Source organism: Vicia villosa, linkage group LG6 (assembly GCF_029867415.1).
Source record: "Vicia villosa cultivar HV-30 ecotype Madison, WI linkage group LG6, Vvil1.0, whole genome shotgun sequence".
NCBI classification, from domain to species: Eukaryota; Viridiplantae; Streptophyta; class Magnoliopsida; order Fabales; family Fabaceae; genus Vicia; species Vicia villosa.
Genome location: NC_081185.1, coordinates 84,689,058 through 84,705,932, shown reverse-complemented (window position 1 = coordinate 84,705,932; position 16,875 = coordinate 84,689,058). Strand labels below are relative to the sequence as shown.

Here is a 16,875-nt window from a genome sequence, read left to right as displayed (position 1 = left end):
ATTCGAATGTTGCTTGCCATGGTGGCACAGTTCGATCTTGAACTGGAACAGATGGATGTGAAGACTGCGTTCTTGTATGGTGATCTAGATGAAACGATCCTGATGAGGCAACCTGAAGGGTATGTCGAAAAGGGAAAGGAAGATTATGTGTGCAAGCTAAAAAGATCTTTATATGGGCTGAAACAATCTCCTCGACAGTGGAATAGGAGATTCGACAAGTTCATGACACACATAAGTTTCATTAGAAGTCAGTTCGACCACTGTGTTTACTTCAGATTTCGACCCGGTAATTCATTTGTTATTTTGTTGCTTTATGTGGATGATATTCTCATAGCAAGCAACAGTGTCGAAGATGTGATGAGGGTGAAGGTTGAACTCAATAAGGAGTTCGATATGAAGGATCTGGGAGCTGCTTCTAGGATTCTTGGAATTGACATTCGAAGAGATAGAAAGAAGTCGAAGTTATGCCTATCTCAAGAGGCATATCTACGGAAGATTCTTGAAAAGTTTGGTATGTCGAATTCGAAGCCAGTTGTGACTCCAACAAACCCTCAATTCAAACTGAGTATTGATCAGTGTCCCAGTACTGATGTCGAAAGAGCCTATATGAATAGCATCCCATATGCTAATATAGTCGGTTCTTTGATGTATGCTATGGTCTGTACTAGACCCGACATAGCATACGCAGTAAGTCTTGTAAGCAGGTACATGGCGAATCCTGGAAACGCTCACTGGCAAGCATTGAAGTGGATTTTAAGGTACATAAATGGGTCTCTGAATAGAGTCCTAATTTATGGTGGAGCCTTGGGTGAAGATAGTAAAGCAATAATAGAAGGATATGTCGACTCTGATTATGCAGGTTGTATGGATTCCAGAAAATCTATTTCTGGATATGTTTTCACTATGTTTGGCACAGCAATTAGTTGGAAAGCAACACTTCAGAAGGTTGTTGCTCTATCAACCACTGAAGCGGAGTATATTGCCCTAACTGAAGCTGTGAAAGAAGCATTGTGGCTTGAAGGTTTTGCGAATGAGCTGAAACTTCAAGGTCGAGGTATCACTGTTAAATGTGATAGTCAAAGTGCAATACACCTGTCGAAGAATTCAGCCTATCATGAGCGAACTAAGCACATTGATGTGAGGCTGCATTTCGTCAGAGGAGTAATCGAGCGTGGAGAAGTCCAAGTGCTGAAGGTTTCGACTGAAGACAATGCTGCTGATATGATCACCAAGACATTGCCGAGTTGCAAGTTTTTCCACTGTATGCAGTTGATAAAGCTGCATGAAGAAAGCTAGTTTGTTCCTTGACGTTGTAGAGTTAGGTCCAAGGTGGAGATTTGTGAGATATTGGATCGAACTCTAGTATTGTCGAAGGGTAGCTTCTTGGTTCGACAGTTCGACAGGGTTAAGCATGAAGTCGAAGGATTGTTCACATGCTGGTGTCGAAGTATGCATGCTGTAGTCGAAGATGGGTCTAGCATGCAGATGTCGAAGATGCTAGAGTTGTTAGCATGTTTAATTAGGTTTTAGTGTTTAAACCCTAATTTGTTAAGTTAGCTTGTTTATTAAGTTGGCTTGTGTAATGGGCCTTGCTGAAAAAGCCCATTAGTTAGTATGTTAGGTTTTATTATAAATAGCATACTAGTCTCTCATCATTGCTAAGCTGCAAATCCTAATTTAGGGTGAGAGAGGTTATTTGTTATTCTTGTAAACTTGTAATCTTGTTTTAAGAGAAAGTAAAAGAATAGCAGTTATAACCAATTCTTGTGTTCTTATTCTCTTCCCTAATTCCCTATTATACTTTGTTATTGGTATCGTTTTTCACAACATGTTTAAATTCTATACTTAAAAAGAAATGCCGAATTAGAAAGAAAAAATGAAAGCAGATAATGCAAAATGACTTTTCTATACGTGTGCTGGTATATAGTGGATAGCGTAGTCAAGAAAAAAGGTTTGTTGGGGATTAAGCTTCTTTACGATGGTTGTTGCTATCTACTTTGCCTTAGAGTAACCAACAAAAAAATAAAAGTCTTATTATCATGACCCATTACTCCACTTGGTGACTTCGGATTCCCCTGTTACAGAAACAAAGGAATATTAAATTCAGATTCGATGAGCTTCCAGGTGAATGTCCATGTTATATAATGGTGGTAGTCGTAGTATATGGAATGGAATCAAATTTGCATCATTTTTTGTGATGGCGGTAGAAAAGGAAAAGTAAATTATTATGCTTCTATATGAAGATAAGGCTACCGTCGATTTTTTTACCTGAATGCCACAAAAATGGAAGTTTAATACCACAATGCCACAAAGTGAAAAAAAAAATCAGAATAGGCCATTTTTTTTTTGTTTTAATTGATTTAAATAATTTATTAATTATAAAAATTGTTTTTTTTTTAAAAATGATTAAAAGACAATAAAATATAATAAAAAATATTATAATATAATTAAAAATAATTATTTGCCAATATTTATTTTAATTGAATTTAAAGATTTATTAATCATGAAAATTGTTTTTTTATTATAAATAATGATTAAAATATAATAAAAAATTAAAAAAAATGTTATTTTAATTATTAAAAATATGAGTGTAAGTCACGGGTTGGACGAACATCATATAGTAGAAGCATGCAAGAGATTGTAATATATGTTGGATAATAGAATGCCCCATATATTGCATGCATTACACTTGTTAGTCCAATGGGTTATTGCATGCATTCACTTTGGCTATAAATTCAACCTCTCATTATCACTCCAAACTCATCACATCTTCCAAATTTTAAATTTGCATATTCATCTGAAACACACAATCACACAATATGTCTGGTTTGCTTGCTTTGGGAGATAATCATCGAGGAACAAGAGAGAACGTGGCTGCATTCGTACGTATTTTAAATTTGTTACTAGTATTTCTTATACGTATTTTTCACAGTTTATTGTTTTTGTATACTAACCAAATTATATATTTTTTGTATAGGATGAGTCTAAAAGGTTTAGACTACATAATCATATATTTGATAGGGAGCCAAGTGAGGCTATCAAGCCTTACTTGGAAAGAGCCGGGTTTGGAATCGTCTCCAAAATCAACTTTAGAAGTGTTGATTCTAAACTTGTAATTGCGATGCTTGAGAGGTGGAGGCCTGAGACACACACGTTTCATTTGCCGACCGGTGAATGCACAATCACATTAGAGGATATAAATATGTTGTTTGGCCTCCGCGTAGATGGGAGGGTTGTAGTAGGTGATACCGAAGGTCCCGATTATGCTTGTATCGATGCTTTAGGCATACAACCTTTTAGTGATAGGGTGAAGGGTGCGGTAAAATTGAGATGGATCCACGACGAGTTGTATGATTTAGAAAAACATTCTCAACAAACCGAGGAGGAAAATATACTGCATGCAAAATTATATATCTTAAGTATGATTGCTGTTTTATTTCCTGATAAATCTCATAATGTATTGCATTCTTCCTGGTTCAAATTTGTCAAAGATCTTGATGAATGTGGCAAATATAGTTGGGGGTCTGCGTGTTTGGCTTACCTTTACAGGGAGATGTGCAAAGCATGTCGTGTAGGATGCATGAGTGTTGCAGGCTGCTCACTCATTCTCGCTGTGTGGACTTACTATCGCATTCCACAACTTGCTCCAAGGAGTGAAATTGCTCCATCCTATCCATACGCCACTAGGTAAATTCTTTATTCTATATATTTATTTTTCCACTAAATTAACGCATATTCCTAATTGAACTTTTTAAATATGCAAGATTTGCACAACGAGGTATGGAGTATTTCTCATCTCCAAATGCTTTTCTTGATGGATATCGTTTCATTTTGGATCACATGGTCCAAGGAGATGTAAGTTATTTTCCAAGCCATATACTAAATCTTTCATCTACGTGAATACGACTCTTATATTTATTTATGTCTTACAGTTTTTGTGGAGGCCTTACGAAAAATATCCTCGTCGCACTCAACGAGAAGCTCGAGCGTGGAGTGCAACTACATATATTATTTGTTTTCATATTGTGGAAATGCATCACGCCGACAGGGTTAGGCTTCAATTTGGTTTTACGCAAAACATCCCTCAACCCCCGAGGTGTCTTGGAGATCATCACTTGGTAACGAAGAATGATGTAAAGGATTGTAATTATCGAGATTTGAACATTCAAGAGAACAACGAGTGGAAGGGTAGAAAAAACTTAATAATGACAGGTGAGGTGAGTACTACTTTATGCCACACCGATGAATATATGCAATGGTTAAGAAATATTCCATTAATATATTTGTCGAAAGAAACGTATTTGGCTGACCCTCGTCATTATGCCTCCTCTTCATCAACCCCACAAACCGCCTTTCAACAAGAAATCCCACAATCATTCCAACCAACACCACAATTCCAACCAACACCACAATTCCAAACAACACCACAATTCCAACAAACACCACAATTCCAACCACCACCACAATTTCAAACAACACCACAATTCCAACCAACAACACAATTCCAACAAACACAATTCCAACAACAAACTTCTTCCTTTCCACAAACATACCAACACACTCAAACCACACAACAACACACATTTTTTGCCACACCATCTCAAATTCCAACCCCTTACACCTCAACCCCCCAAACAAACTACTACTATCACCAAGAACAATATCAACAATCAACACTTCGACCACCACTACATAACACCCCTATCCCTCAACCCGACTTCGACTAGTCATACTCCCAATCTCAACCGCTTTCACTCTCCCAACCACAATATACCTTTGACACCACAAATGTCTACTATCCAGACATGTCATCAAATGTGCCACAAACCTTTGTAGGTTCTACTCAACCATTCATTGACATCACTGATGATCAAGTACTCGCAAATTTACCGACAATAACTCCAGAACAACTGGTTACGTTTATGAATGATGGTCCGTCGCATCAAAACGATGATCTTTCAAGCGACGATTCTCCACAAAGGCAACCTCCACCAAACATTGAGCAACCGTTAGGTAAGGGTAAGAGATCAAAGATACCCAAAAAATGTCTCACTGGGGGCCATATGGTCCAACCAAAGCCCAAAAAAAAAATAGGCCTTTTTTCCTTGTACCTGTTTATGTATTGAATAAAATAAATATTAGAAATAAAATTTTTTTATTCATATTTAATGTTATTTATTATATTTTAATGTTTTTTATAAATATTGGCAAATAAATTTTTTTTATTATATTTTAATGTTTTTTATTTAATTTTATGGTTTTTTAATCTTTATTTATAATAAAAAATCAATTATAGTAATTAATAATTATTTAAATCAATTAAAACAAAAAAAAAAAAAGGGCCTAGTTTGCGTCCGGCCCATCCCTGGCCGGACCCTAACACGCAAAATTTTTTTACTTCCAGTCCATCCAAGGCCTGGCCGGACCTGAACTGGAAGTGTGACACATTGGTATTTTATTTTCACTTTGTGGCATTATGGGATTTTAATCTCATATTAGTGGCATGGAGGTAAAAAAATCGCTACCGTCGGTAACTAAGTTTTATCTTGTTTGTAAGATATTCTTTGCTAGAAAATCTGCAATCTTGTCCTTTGGTAGAAACATGTTCCACTTTTAATCTACTTGATTGAACTTGTTCTCTCTTGAAATGACAGTTCAATAAGATATGCTTCAACAAAAATGTACAACGATTTGATCAAAGAGACGTGGTTCCGGTTTGTTGAACAAAATAGTTTTAAATTAAATTATAATAATTAATTTGTTGAATTTCATTTATAAATTAAATGAGTTGAATTTAAATTTATAATTAAATTTGTAAATTATATTAGTTAAATTTAAGGCAAAATATCCTTTGTCCCGTATATTAATCTTTATTTTGGTCCTTTAAGTTCAAAAGGTTTTATAATGGTCCTTTACATTTTTAAAATGTACCATTTTAATCTTTTTTGTAATATTAGCGACGGATTTAGCGATCGATTTTTGAATTTTTTCCTGGATAATTAGACGAAAAGGACCAACATGATACATTTAGATGAATTAAGAGATTAATATAAAAAATTTTAAAATTAAGAGACTAAAATGAATTTCGAGATTAATATACATGACCAAAAAATATATTTTATCTAAATTTAAAAGATGTATAGTCTCAATAGTGTGATTTATAAATCAACTTGATATGATATAATAAAGATTATTCCAAAAAAATATATATGAAGGCAAATAATTAATAAATTAATTTTTTTTAAATAATCACGTTTTTCAATAAAATTTTCAAAATAATCTTATTTTTTTGTTAATTTCTAAATTACTTATGTTTCAAAAAAAAAAAGTAAAACATAGAGCCCAAACCAATTGGATTGACGCCTCATTTATCAAATAAGAGACCAAGCCAATTGAATTGGCACCAAGTCAAGCAAATCCAATTGACACCTATATACAAGCAATAAGAGGATACATTAATTTATCTGGCTTAGATTTTTTATTTTTATTTTTATCTATTTAATTAATAAAAAATTGAAAAAACTAATAATGTTTAATTTAAATCGGATTACAAATGAGAATATGTTTTACACTAACGATGGTCCACTATATCATATATACCACTGGTTCCATATCTCCTAAGTACCTTTTCTCATACATGTTTTTATTGATTCACCCCAAGTGTCTGATACAAAGTCCTTGGAACATCACCATCACCATATTCCCTAATAAGTTCTTGTAATTCTGCGTAGTTGTATGTCTGCATTGACACATTCCCGTAAATGAATTCGTTGCCCATGTCGTCGTTGTTGAGTTGTGTTGTTTGAGTTGGGGTTATTGGTGAACAATTGGTCGATTGAATGTCGATATTAATGTGAATGCTTCATTGGAGAAATGAAGAAATGGTTGTTGTGGTGTTTGGTAGCCACATGTTTGTTGGATGCTATGATGTTGTGATGTTAGGGTGTTTTGGATATGGTAGAAAATGTTGGTGTCATATGTTTCTTCGGTGTTTTGGCTATGGTAGGATGATGTGTTGGAAGCATATATTTGTTGCGTGTTTTGATAATAAGCATGTTGTTGGCGGTGATATGGGGTATGCTCTTGGTTTTATGGTTAGGCGTGTAACATGTATTGGTTGTGGTTTGGGTGTTTGTGGATTAGTAATTTTGTTTTGTAGCGTGTTGTGTGTAAGTGGTTTGGTAATTTTGTTAGTGGTTAGATGTTGAAGCTTGTTGTGTGTAAGCGATTTAGTGTGGGTTGTATGAATATCAATCTTCCTAGAAAACCCCAATTGTAACCGATATGTACTAATACATATAATTATTTGTTGGTTTAGATTCGTTTGGCATGACAACATCGATTAAGACTCGTTGATGACTGCGACTCCATTGACGGCGCTCAACTTTAGAGAAGTATTTCCAATCGTCAAAGGCCTATTGTTCATTAACTTCACATTGATGCCATTGTATGAGGCACCTCGTGGGATCTAATATTTCTTGATGCATGTTGAATGGAGTTTCACATGGTCACTATGGTGCATCTACATAGTGGTGAACCTGATGATCGATGTTGTTGTAGTCTAAATTGAGGCATCTTCTTTGTTGATTTCATGATGATATTCTAGACCTAGATATGGCCTCCAAATAAAATATAAGGAGAAATAAATTATATTAGTAAATAGTTAATATTAAAAATAAATTATTATGAAATGATTAGTTTAGTGGCAATACATCATTTTGTGGTAGGTGATCGAAGAGATTTCGATATCGAGTGATGTAGTGTCTAGGACATATGATGTAATTCATCTCACACGTGAACCACCTAAATAGAAAAAGTTAAAATAAAGTTAATATCTTTCGCACTGCTTTTGCTCTGGTTGAAGGTGAGACTCGTGGTGGTTGAAGTTTCTTTCTCAAGAATCTCTAAACACACGTTGCTCCAAAACCAAACTTTTGTTTGATTTTAGACAGACATGCATTCATTAAGAGACTATACAATAATCCTGATAATGGTTGGAAAAATCCTCTTTCTACCCATGTCTACTGCATTAAACATATTGTACAAAACTTCATGCGGGAAATCAAAGACAAGAGTCTTCAGAAAAAAAGTTGTGAACACGGGGTGTGATTTAAATCAGCCTTCATTCATACACTACTGCGAGGAAATTAGATTGTCAAATGGGGATTCATCAAGGTGGGTCGATAAAATTCAAGTGGAGAAGCAGACTAGGGTCTTTCACGAGGGTCAAAGATGGGGCCACATGACAATAAACCTTGTGGAATCAATGAACCCGGTCTTCAAAGGCATTAGAAACATACTCATAACCGCATTGGTGAGAGCAACCTATGTTTGGTTGGGATCATTGTTTGCAATCAGTGGCAAAAAATGGAGTTCAGTGTTACAACCAGGGAAATTATTCAGTGAAAGCTGTAAGAAAACTATGAAGAAGGCAACTATCAAAGCTAGCACACATGTGGCTACATGCTTTGATCGTCATAGATACACTTCCAATGTAGAGGAGACAATGGACCATAATGAGGGGAGGCCAAAGAGGTATTATCTAGTCGAACTACAACGAGGTTGGTACAAATGCGAAAAGTTTCAAGCCTTCCATATGCCTTACTCCCATGTCATTGTGGCATATTCAAGTGTTTGCCAAGACTCTTCCTTGCATCTATCCGTATTTAGAAAGTCGTAAATGTATTCAGTGTATACAACAATAGTTTCCCAGAGATAGAAAAAGAGGAATATTGACCTACATATCAAGGGGATGTAATTTGGCACAACGAAAAAAATGAGAAGGAAGAAAGAGGGTCGTCCCAACAGTACATGTATTAGAACTGAAACCAAACATACACGGAAACATTGTCCCAATGTTTGAACAACCTCTACATGATAATTTATTATATTGTTAACTTTTTTGTAACCTTGGAATTTAATATAGATAACGAATTTTGATTACAACAAAGCAAACATAAACACCCTTAAAACAAATTCACACAAACATAGACATGCCTAAAACAACAATACAAACTCAAATAAAAAGACTTACTACCATAACACATCTAAGAGAATACAACAGTAAAAAAAATATCATCTAATGCAGACATCTTGTCCCTAACATCATTGCGTTCTTTAACCGGCACCCACATACGCCGTATATCATCATTGTCATTCGAAATAGAGATGCCCGGAACAAGTCTCTCGATACTTCTTATTCATTTACCATCATTAATCTCTCCATCTAACCAAAGCTTCAAGTATCTCCAAAGTTACTTGAAACTGCGGATGTTCAAAATCACATCTTCATCAGAGGCTTGGTTCTCGAAAAACAAACATGTCCATGTCATTTACTACTCATGTTAGAACAAGTGAAAAAAAATTAAGAAGAAAATGAGAAGATGTGTGAAAAAATTGGTAGAAGACACTATTTATACTAAAAGATACCTATTAAAATATAATATTTTATCAAAAAAAACTACAATACAATGAAACCAGATGAATTGGCGACTCCTCATATTAATTGTACATACACACACACACATGCCTAAACGTATAATACATGACAACGTCTAGGTGATTAATGGTTGTCAAAAACTTTGGGATTTGTTATAGGGTTAGAGCTAGCTCACATAGGGGTGGCGAGAAGCTTTGTATCTCTGGTTTTTGTGTGAATGTAATATTTCCCCCTCTCAACTTCAAGATTGAGGTATTTATAACCGTATTGGGACGGAATCCTATGCCCTTTGGAAATAGAAACTGCTTTTGAGAAAATGTGGGAGTGGATAGTTAGTCTCCTGTTATTCAAGGGAGCATGGTTAGCTTCCCCCAACTCCATCTACAACATTGAGGACTAGATACACATCTTCTCCCACGATTGCATACTTTGGGTGAGTTATTGAGGACATTTGCGGTGTATCTAAGGAGAGGGCAAATCATTTGAAAACAGGCGTTCAAACTAGGAAACAGAAGGCCATGAAGAAACTTTGGATGAGATGTCATATCCCTTGCCTCCGCCTCACCCCTTATGGGCCCTTTTCAAGTATACCAATACCCAGGCTTATCAAGCCCGAGGGCTTATAAGAGGGAAAATTAATTTGGTTACATTTCCTTCATTCGGACGGTCCAAAAGGAATATCAAATGGAACATTTTAGGTTAAACTTTAGTTGAGTCCCTCTAGCAAGATTTTAATCGAGTCCCTCAGGAAAGATTTTAGTCGAGTCTCTTAGAAGAGACTTTAGTTGAGTCCATCTAGAAAGTCTTTAGTCAAGTCCCTTAAGCAACACTTTAGTCGAGTCCCTCTAGCGATACTTTAGTTGAGTCCCTCAAGCTATACTCTTGTTGAGTACCTCATGGAATGTGTCTTACAGACACAACTTTTGCGTTGCCCATTTCTAAGACGACAAGGTATTCCTATGGAAGTCCAACATTCATATTTCTCTTTTTAAGGAAACAATGATCTTCTCGTGGAATTATAACATTCATATTTTTTTTCTTTTTAAGGTGACAAGGATCTTCTTGTAAAAGTCCAACATGTATATTTCAATATTTAAGGTGGAAATGACCTTTTTATAGAAATCCAAAAATCAAACTTCCCTTTTTATGAAGGAAAGGATCTTCCTGTGGAAGTTCATCATCATATTGCCCTTTTTATGCGATAAGGATCTTCATTTAAAAGTCCAACATTCATATTGACTACAAAACCAAATAAGTCTGTTGTAAATAATAAAGGTTTTTAACGAGATTCATTCATCAGAATGAGACTCACTTTTTAAATAATCAACTATACTAATATCTTAGATTTGCTGAGTTCCAAATTATGGGAGTGAGTCACCCATCTAAATCCTCGAGCATGTAGGCTCTATGAGGTAGCTTCGGATATATGTGATATTGTCCTTCCCAATTGGGTTGTAGTTTCCTCTGCTGGGCGGGCAAGACGACTTGTCTCAATACTAGTTCACCCCAATGCATTTCCCCTCAAACTACTTTGGATTTATATATTTTAGTCGGCCTTTTCTTAGCGATAAATTCTAAAATGTGAGTAACATCCTTTGTTTTATCGAGTATATCAGCGACACATCTCAACCCTGCCTCATTCTTTTCTGCATTGAAATGAGAAATTCACTAAGAATGTGTGTCAATTTCAACAGGAAACATGGAACTCGCCCCATATACCAGAGTGGAAGGAGTCTCATTTGTAGTTAAATGAAGGGTGGTGTGATATGACCTCAATACTTAGTGCAGTTTCTTAGCCCAAAGTTTTTTGGGCGTCATCTAGCTTCTTCTTAGTCCCTTTCAATATTACTTTGTTTGCTGATTCCACTTGCCTATTCACTTGTGGATGGACAAAGAAAAATAAATTTTGTTTGCACTCTAGGTCGTGACAAAAATTAACCACGATAGTGACAGAAAACTGAGTTCCATTATCCTAAATGATGAACCCTAGCAAAACCAAACTTGCACTTAATTCTTCCCCACTAAAAATGATGTATTTTTTCGGTGTGATCTTGGATACGAATTCACCCTATATCCATTTCGTGAAATTTTCCACTCCAATGATAAGGAATTTTAGGTGGTCGGGAGCCATGGGAAGAGGTCCTAGAATGTCTACACTCCAATGGTAAAATGGCTAGGGTGTCATGACCAAATGGAAGAGTTTAGTTGGTGTGTAATGCAGATTGGAATGTCTGTAGAATATGCAAACACCATATTATCCCTTATTAGGATAGCACAATAATATCCCACCATCAACAGCTTGTGAGCTAGGGTTCATCCACCAATGTGACTACCACAAGCCCCTTGATGAACTTCAGCGATGAATAGGGTGATTTCATGTTCCCCTAGGCACCTCAACATGGGATAGGCCCTTCCTATTTTATAGAGCCTCCCTGACATCAGAGTGTACTTTTTGCGTACTTGTGGATTTTCTTTATCTCCAACTCGTCTTGTAGTAAGTTGACTGATTGTAGATAGTGTTTTATTGGCGTTATCCAACCAATGGTTTGGGCGACTTTGACAGTTTTTGTCTTGCCCGCCTTGATGCTGGGGACGACGCGTGTCTCTTGAATTACAATACACTTGTACACTACTTTCTTCAAGCTAGCAAGCTTGGACAGAAGGTTCACTCTGAAATTTTGCTCCCTTGCAACATACATTATATCAAAGGCTTTAAAATGCTTTGACAAATCACATACTTTTTTTAGATACTTGATGAGTTAGGGCTCTGTTGCACCCCAAAATTTGCTCATCTTAATTTATTTATAATTGGCGTATAATTCTCAACCATCTGCATACCATCCATTAGATCATCTAACTCATGCATCATTAATCAATAGCTTGGCACAGAGATCAAGGATATCATTGATTAGGGTTTCTCCATTCAAGTGCTATTCAAAGCGTTCCATCATTTGGGCTATTTAAACCAAGAGGTTTTTCTTTTGACTAAAGTGTGGATCATCAAGACATTAGGTGTCTAAAGGTTCAATTTGAAGTTGAGGTTTCTTTAAGACGCAAATATAATTTATCCATTAGTTTGGAAGCAATCTCTTATGAAAATCGAAGAATGGTCAAGAGATATTTCAAAAGGGTATTTATCAAGATTTTATTACCTTACTCAAGTGTTATGCATGTTTGTCCATAAGGAAGATATTCCCACCAAAAGTTCATTACAAAGGTCAACATTCTCCAAAGAAACCCAACATACATTACAATTGAAGATTACAAAAATACACATTATTTACAAGTTCAAGAGTTCATCACATCATATTTCACAATTCAAATTCCATTACAAAAAATACAAAAATTCATGACATACCCAAAGGTCCAAATGTCTGTCATTCTTGTTCAAACACACATCTACAAGTATCTATACTCCATAAGATTACACCATTTTAACTCTTTACATTATGTACAAAAAAGGAATATAAACCTAGATACTCAAGTGTTATGCATGTTTGTCCATAAGGAAGATATTCCCACCAAAAGTTCATTACAAAGGTCAACATTCTCCAAAGAAACCCAACATACATTACAATTGAAGATTACAAAAATACACATTATTTACAAGTTCAAGAGTTCATCACATCATATTTCACAATTCAAATTCCATTACAAAAAATACAAAAATTCATGACATACCCAAAGGTCCAAATGTCTGTCATTCTTGTTCAAACACACATCTACAAGTATCTATACTCCATAAGATTACACCATTTTAACTCTTTACATTATGTACAAAAAAGGAATATAAACCTAGATAGCTAATGTTTTTACTTCCAAGCTTCCCCATCTCTTCTAGAATCCTTCAATTCCAATGCCATATCATGCTATGCCTCATACATGACCACATACACCAAGCTCCTTCTTCAAACCACCAAACCTGTTACAAAGCATTCCAAAAATTCAGAACAACAAATACTAAACAGTCAGCCCTGCACAATCATAATATCATTCATCCATATATTTTTACCAAATTCAGACCCAATGCACATTCATACCAGAATTTCTAAACCCTTCCCACTGTTTTGTATATACCAACTAAACCTATTTCTAACCAACAAACTTCAAAAGCCTAACAGTTCTATAACCTAATGCTAACAAATTTTGTAACTGTAAAGTAACCGGATTTCCTAGCAGCTAACCTATCAGTTCTAACAGCCACTTAACCACCTTTCAACCATTCCCTAAAGCAGAGTCAGTGATGATAGCTTCTTAACATAGTTAACAGCCCTAACAACCTAGTATAATCCCATAACCATATAACTAACTCAACCACCAATTGAGTTTATAACGACCCTGAAACAGGACCGCAGCTAACCTATCAGTTCTCTAACCAACCCTTAACAAAATCTAACCACCTAGCAACTAACCTACCAACTGTTTTTAACAGTTCAGTAACAGAATTCAGTTTCAACCCAACCATCCCATAACTACTTTCTAGATTTCTAACTAACCTCTAACCGATTCTATAACTAAAATTCAACAGCAAAAACAGAGGAATAACTAACCTGAGAACTTCTATAAATGAGAACACTGCTCCATTCTTTGATTCCCTTCACCATATTCACCCATCATCTTTCACACTGCACATTCACCACTTCTCAGCTCTCTCTCCCTCTTCAACATTCTTCATCTTCTTCTTCACCCTGCTTCATCGCCATCTTCACACTTCACACCTGAGCATTCATCACCTTCACATTCTCCAATCCACTCTTTCTCCATCTTCATCACCAAAACCTATCTGCAATCGCCATCTTCAACCTTCCCCGTTCACTCCACTTCCACTCTTCATACCTCACCACAAGATCATCATCTCTTCAACCTCAACTCTGTTCTCAGAAGCTCTCTGCAGCAACATCAATACTCCATCAATAATCATCACTATGCCATGATAGCGCACGCAGAACTTCAGAAGCAGATTTGAACATAAAAGGAAATCCATGGAAAATCAAACAGAAGAAGAAGAAGGAGAATGAGATTCAAGAAGAAGGAAGAACAATCGATCTGAAATGCTAAAGGCAAGGGATACGCGGTATTACCTGAAGATTAAAGGTTCTTCTGATATTCTTGTCATTACAGTAGAAGAGCCGTCGGAGCTCTCCGGTAGGTTTCGACGGAGATAGGGACCGATCGGAAAATCAAATATGAGAGAAATCGCCGCCGTTTCGATCGGGGAAAGAGATGCAATCGCCGCCGTTTCAATCGGGGAAGGAGATGAAATCGCCGCCGCGCCTTTATTCTTGTGAAGAGGAAAAGAGTTGAGCTCGTGTAATCTCATGCGTCACTCTTGGTAACCCTAAAAGGCTAAAACCCCTTTCTAATTTCTTCTTTCTTTTTCCTTTTTCCTTTTTTTTTTCATTTAATTGTTTATTTTTTATTATTATGGTAATTGATAAAATCTGAACAAAACGCTTCTTGGGCCTTGCTATACTCCACCTCCCTTTTGAGCCCATTGCGCCATTTTCTTGGCTGGGCAATCAGAAACAAAACATGCTGTTGGGCTTCCTTCTGTTGGGCCCTGCGCCCATTTCTAATCACCACCATCAATCTAGTTTACACCCCCTGTTCCCATTATTTCAAATTTATATTTTAATTAGATTTTTTGCCATTTCTTTGAATAATTAAATTTCTAATTCTTCACTATCATTTTAGACTTTAATACAATTGTTGACATATAAAAATGTGCATAAAAAATATTAGTTTTAGGCTATTTGCTTTAGTCTTTTACTTGATTTAGAATTCAACTTCTTTCATAAAAATCAATATAAAAATAGTAGTATTTTTAATCCATTTTTGTACTATATTTTTGACTTGATATTTCATGCTTATTTGTGATTCTGTACCATTGCGCCATTCTCAATTTTCGCTTATAATTGTGACTTTATTTTCATGTCTCTTTAATTCCTAACTTTAGGTAGAAACCATGATAACATTAGGATCTAGAAATTCCCTTTTAAACACTTAGGCTAGTTATTCATTTTAGGCTAGTTTTTCTTTCCCTTTTCTTTTCGACTTTAAAACATCAACAAATAGAGATGCGAATCACATTAAGAAAGTGATAGAGAAATGAGTGGGATTCATTCTCTAATCTGTTTCTCAATCACTTAGTGGCATAGAAATGAGTGGGATTCATTCCCTAATCTGTTTCTCGGCCACTACTTAATGGGAGAGAAATGAGTGGGATTCATTCCCTAATTTGTTTCTCGAACATTAACTAATGAGATAGAAATGTGTGGGATTCATTCCCTAATCTGTTTTTCGAATATTACATAATGGGAAAGAAGTGAGTGGGATTCATTCCCTAATCTGCTTCTCGATCATTATACATTTTCATGTGATTCGAATTGCAAAGTAAATTCCCTTAAAAAACACTCAACCAAAAACACTTAAAACACTCAATAAAGGCTCAGACCTAAAACAAAGTAATGACGTGATGCGAAGCCTTGTATTGGGTTTTGTTCATCATGAAGTTACATAAAAGACACAAACCAATTTTCTCTCTTATCTCCCTTGCCTCTGAGGCATCCTTTCTCTTGCCTTCAGGGCATTCTTTCTCCTAATCGGACACGTTATTTCCGCTCCATTCCCAGCTTAAGACTCCAGAGGTCGAGCAGCGGAGTGCGAATGTAACTGTTCAACTAAAAAACACAAAAAACAAACAAAAACTAAAGAGCCGAACTACGGCGCTCTGATTCCTGAAAAGGATACGTAGGCATTAGGTCGCGGGGCCTAAGCGAGCACAATTATTCATAAACCTTATTTTCCCCGTGTTTCTTTTCTTTCATTTGCATGCATTCCCTTAGTAATTAAGCTTTAGATTTATACACCCTTAGAATAGAACAAACATAGGTGGATACCATCGAGTACGATGGGCGTGAGGGGTGCTAGTACCTTCGCCTTGCGTAACCGACTCCCGTACCCTATCTCTGGTCGAAAGACCTCGTTCTTATTCATCTTAGGTTTGCTGACGTTCCTTTCCTTTTAGGATAGATATGTTAGTGGCGACTCTGTTGTTCACATTTTCGCGAGCGTGCGCCAGGCTCCTTCATCTAATATTCCCCAGTAACTTGTTTTTCCCTCAATTGGGAGTCAATATTGGATTTCATATTCGATGCACATACCTCAAGAGAGATAGCCATGCTGGAGATGAGATCTTTATATTCGACTTGATTATTGTTAGCCTTGAACTCGAATTTCAACGATTCATCGATCAACGGATTGTCTGGTCCTTTAACAATATCCTTGCGCTATTTCTCTTCACGCTAGAGGAGTCGTCTACAAACAACGTCCGAGTGGGGCCGTCTCCTCGGCTGTTGCCAAACTGAATTCTACCAGAAAATCAACTAGTACTTGTGATTTGATGCTTTCTCTGGGTATATATTTGATGTTGTATT

The 16,875-nt window shown here is 36.1% G+C and overlaps 1 protein-coding gene and 1 long non-coding RNA gene across 2 annotated transcripts; one reads left to right on the top strand and one right to left on the bottom strand.

Annotated features, from left to right (window-relative positions):
* The first annotated feature begins 2,819 nt into the window (after positions 1-2,819).
* On the top strand, positions 2,820-3,691 carry LOC131614031 (protein MAIN-LIKE 2-like). Its single transcript, XM_058885660.1, has 2 exons — positions 2,820-2,882; positions 2,978-3,691. The coding sequence occupies exons 1-2, from the start codon at positions 2,820-2,822 to the stop codon at positions 3,689-3,691; spliced, it is 777 nt and encodes a 258-aa protein (XP_058741643.1).
* Positions 3,692-12,239: 8,548 nt separating this feature from the next.
* Positions 12,240-14,788, bottom strand: LOC131611797 (uncharacterized). The gene is made up of 3 exons (XR_009287144.1): positions 14,521-14,788; positions 13,990-14,387; positions 12,240-13,361 (listed from the first exon to the last, which is right to left on the bottom strand). It is a non-coding gene; the product is annotated as an uncharacterized LOC131611797 (long non-coding RNA).
* Positions 14,789-16,875: the final 2,087 nt, after the last annotated feature.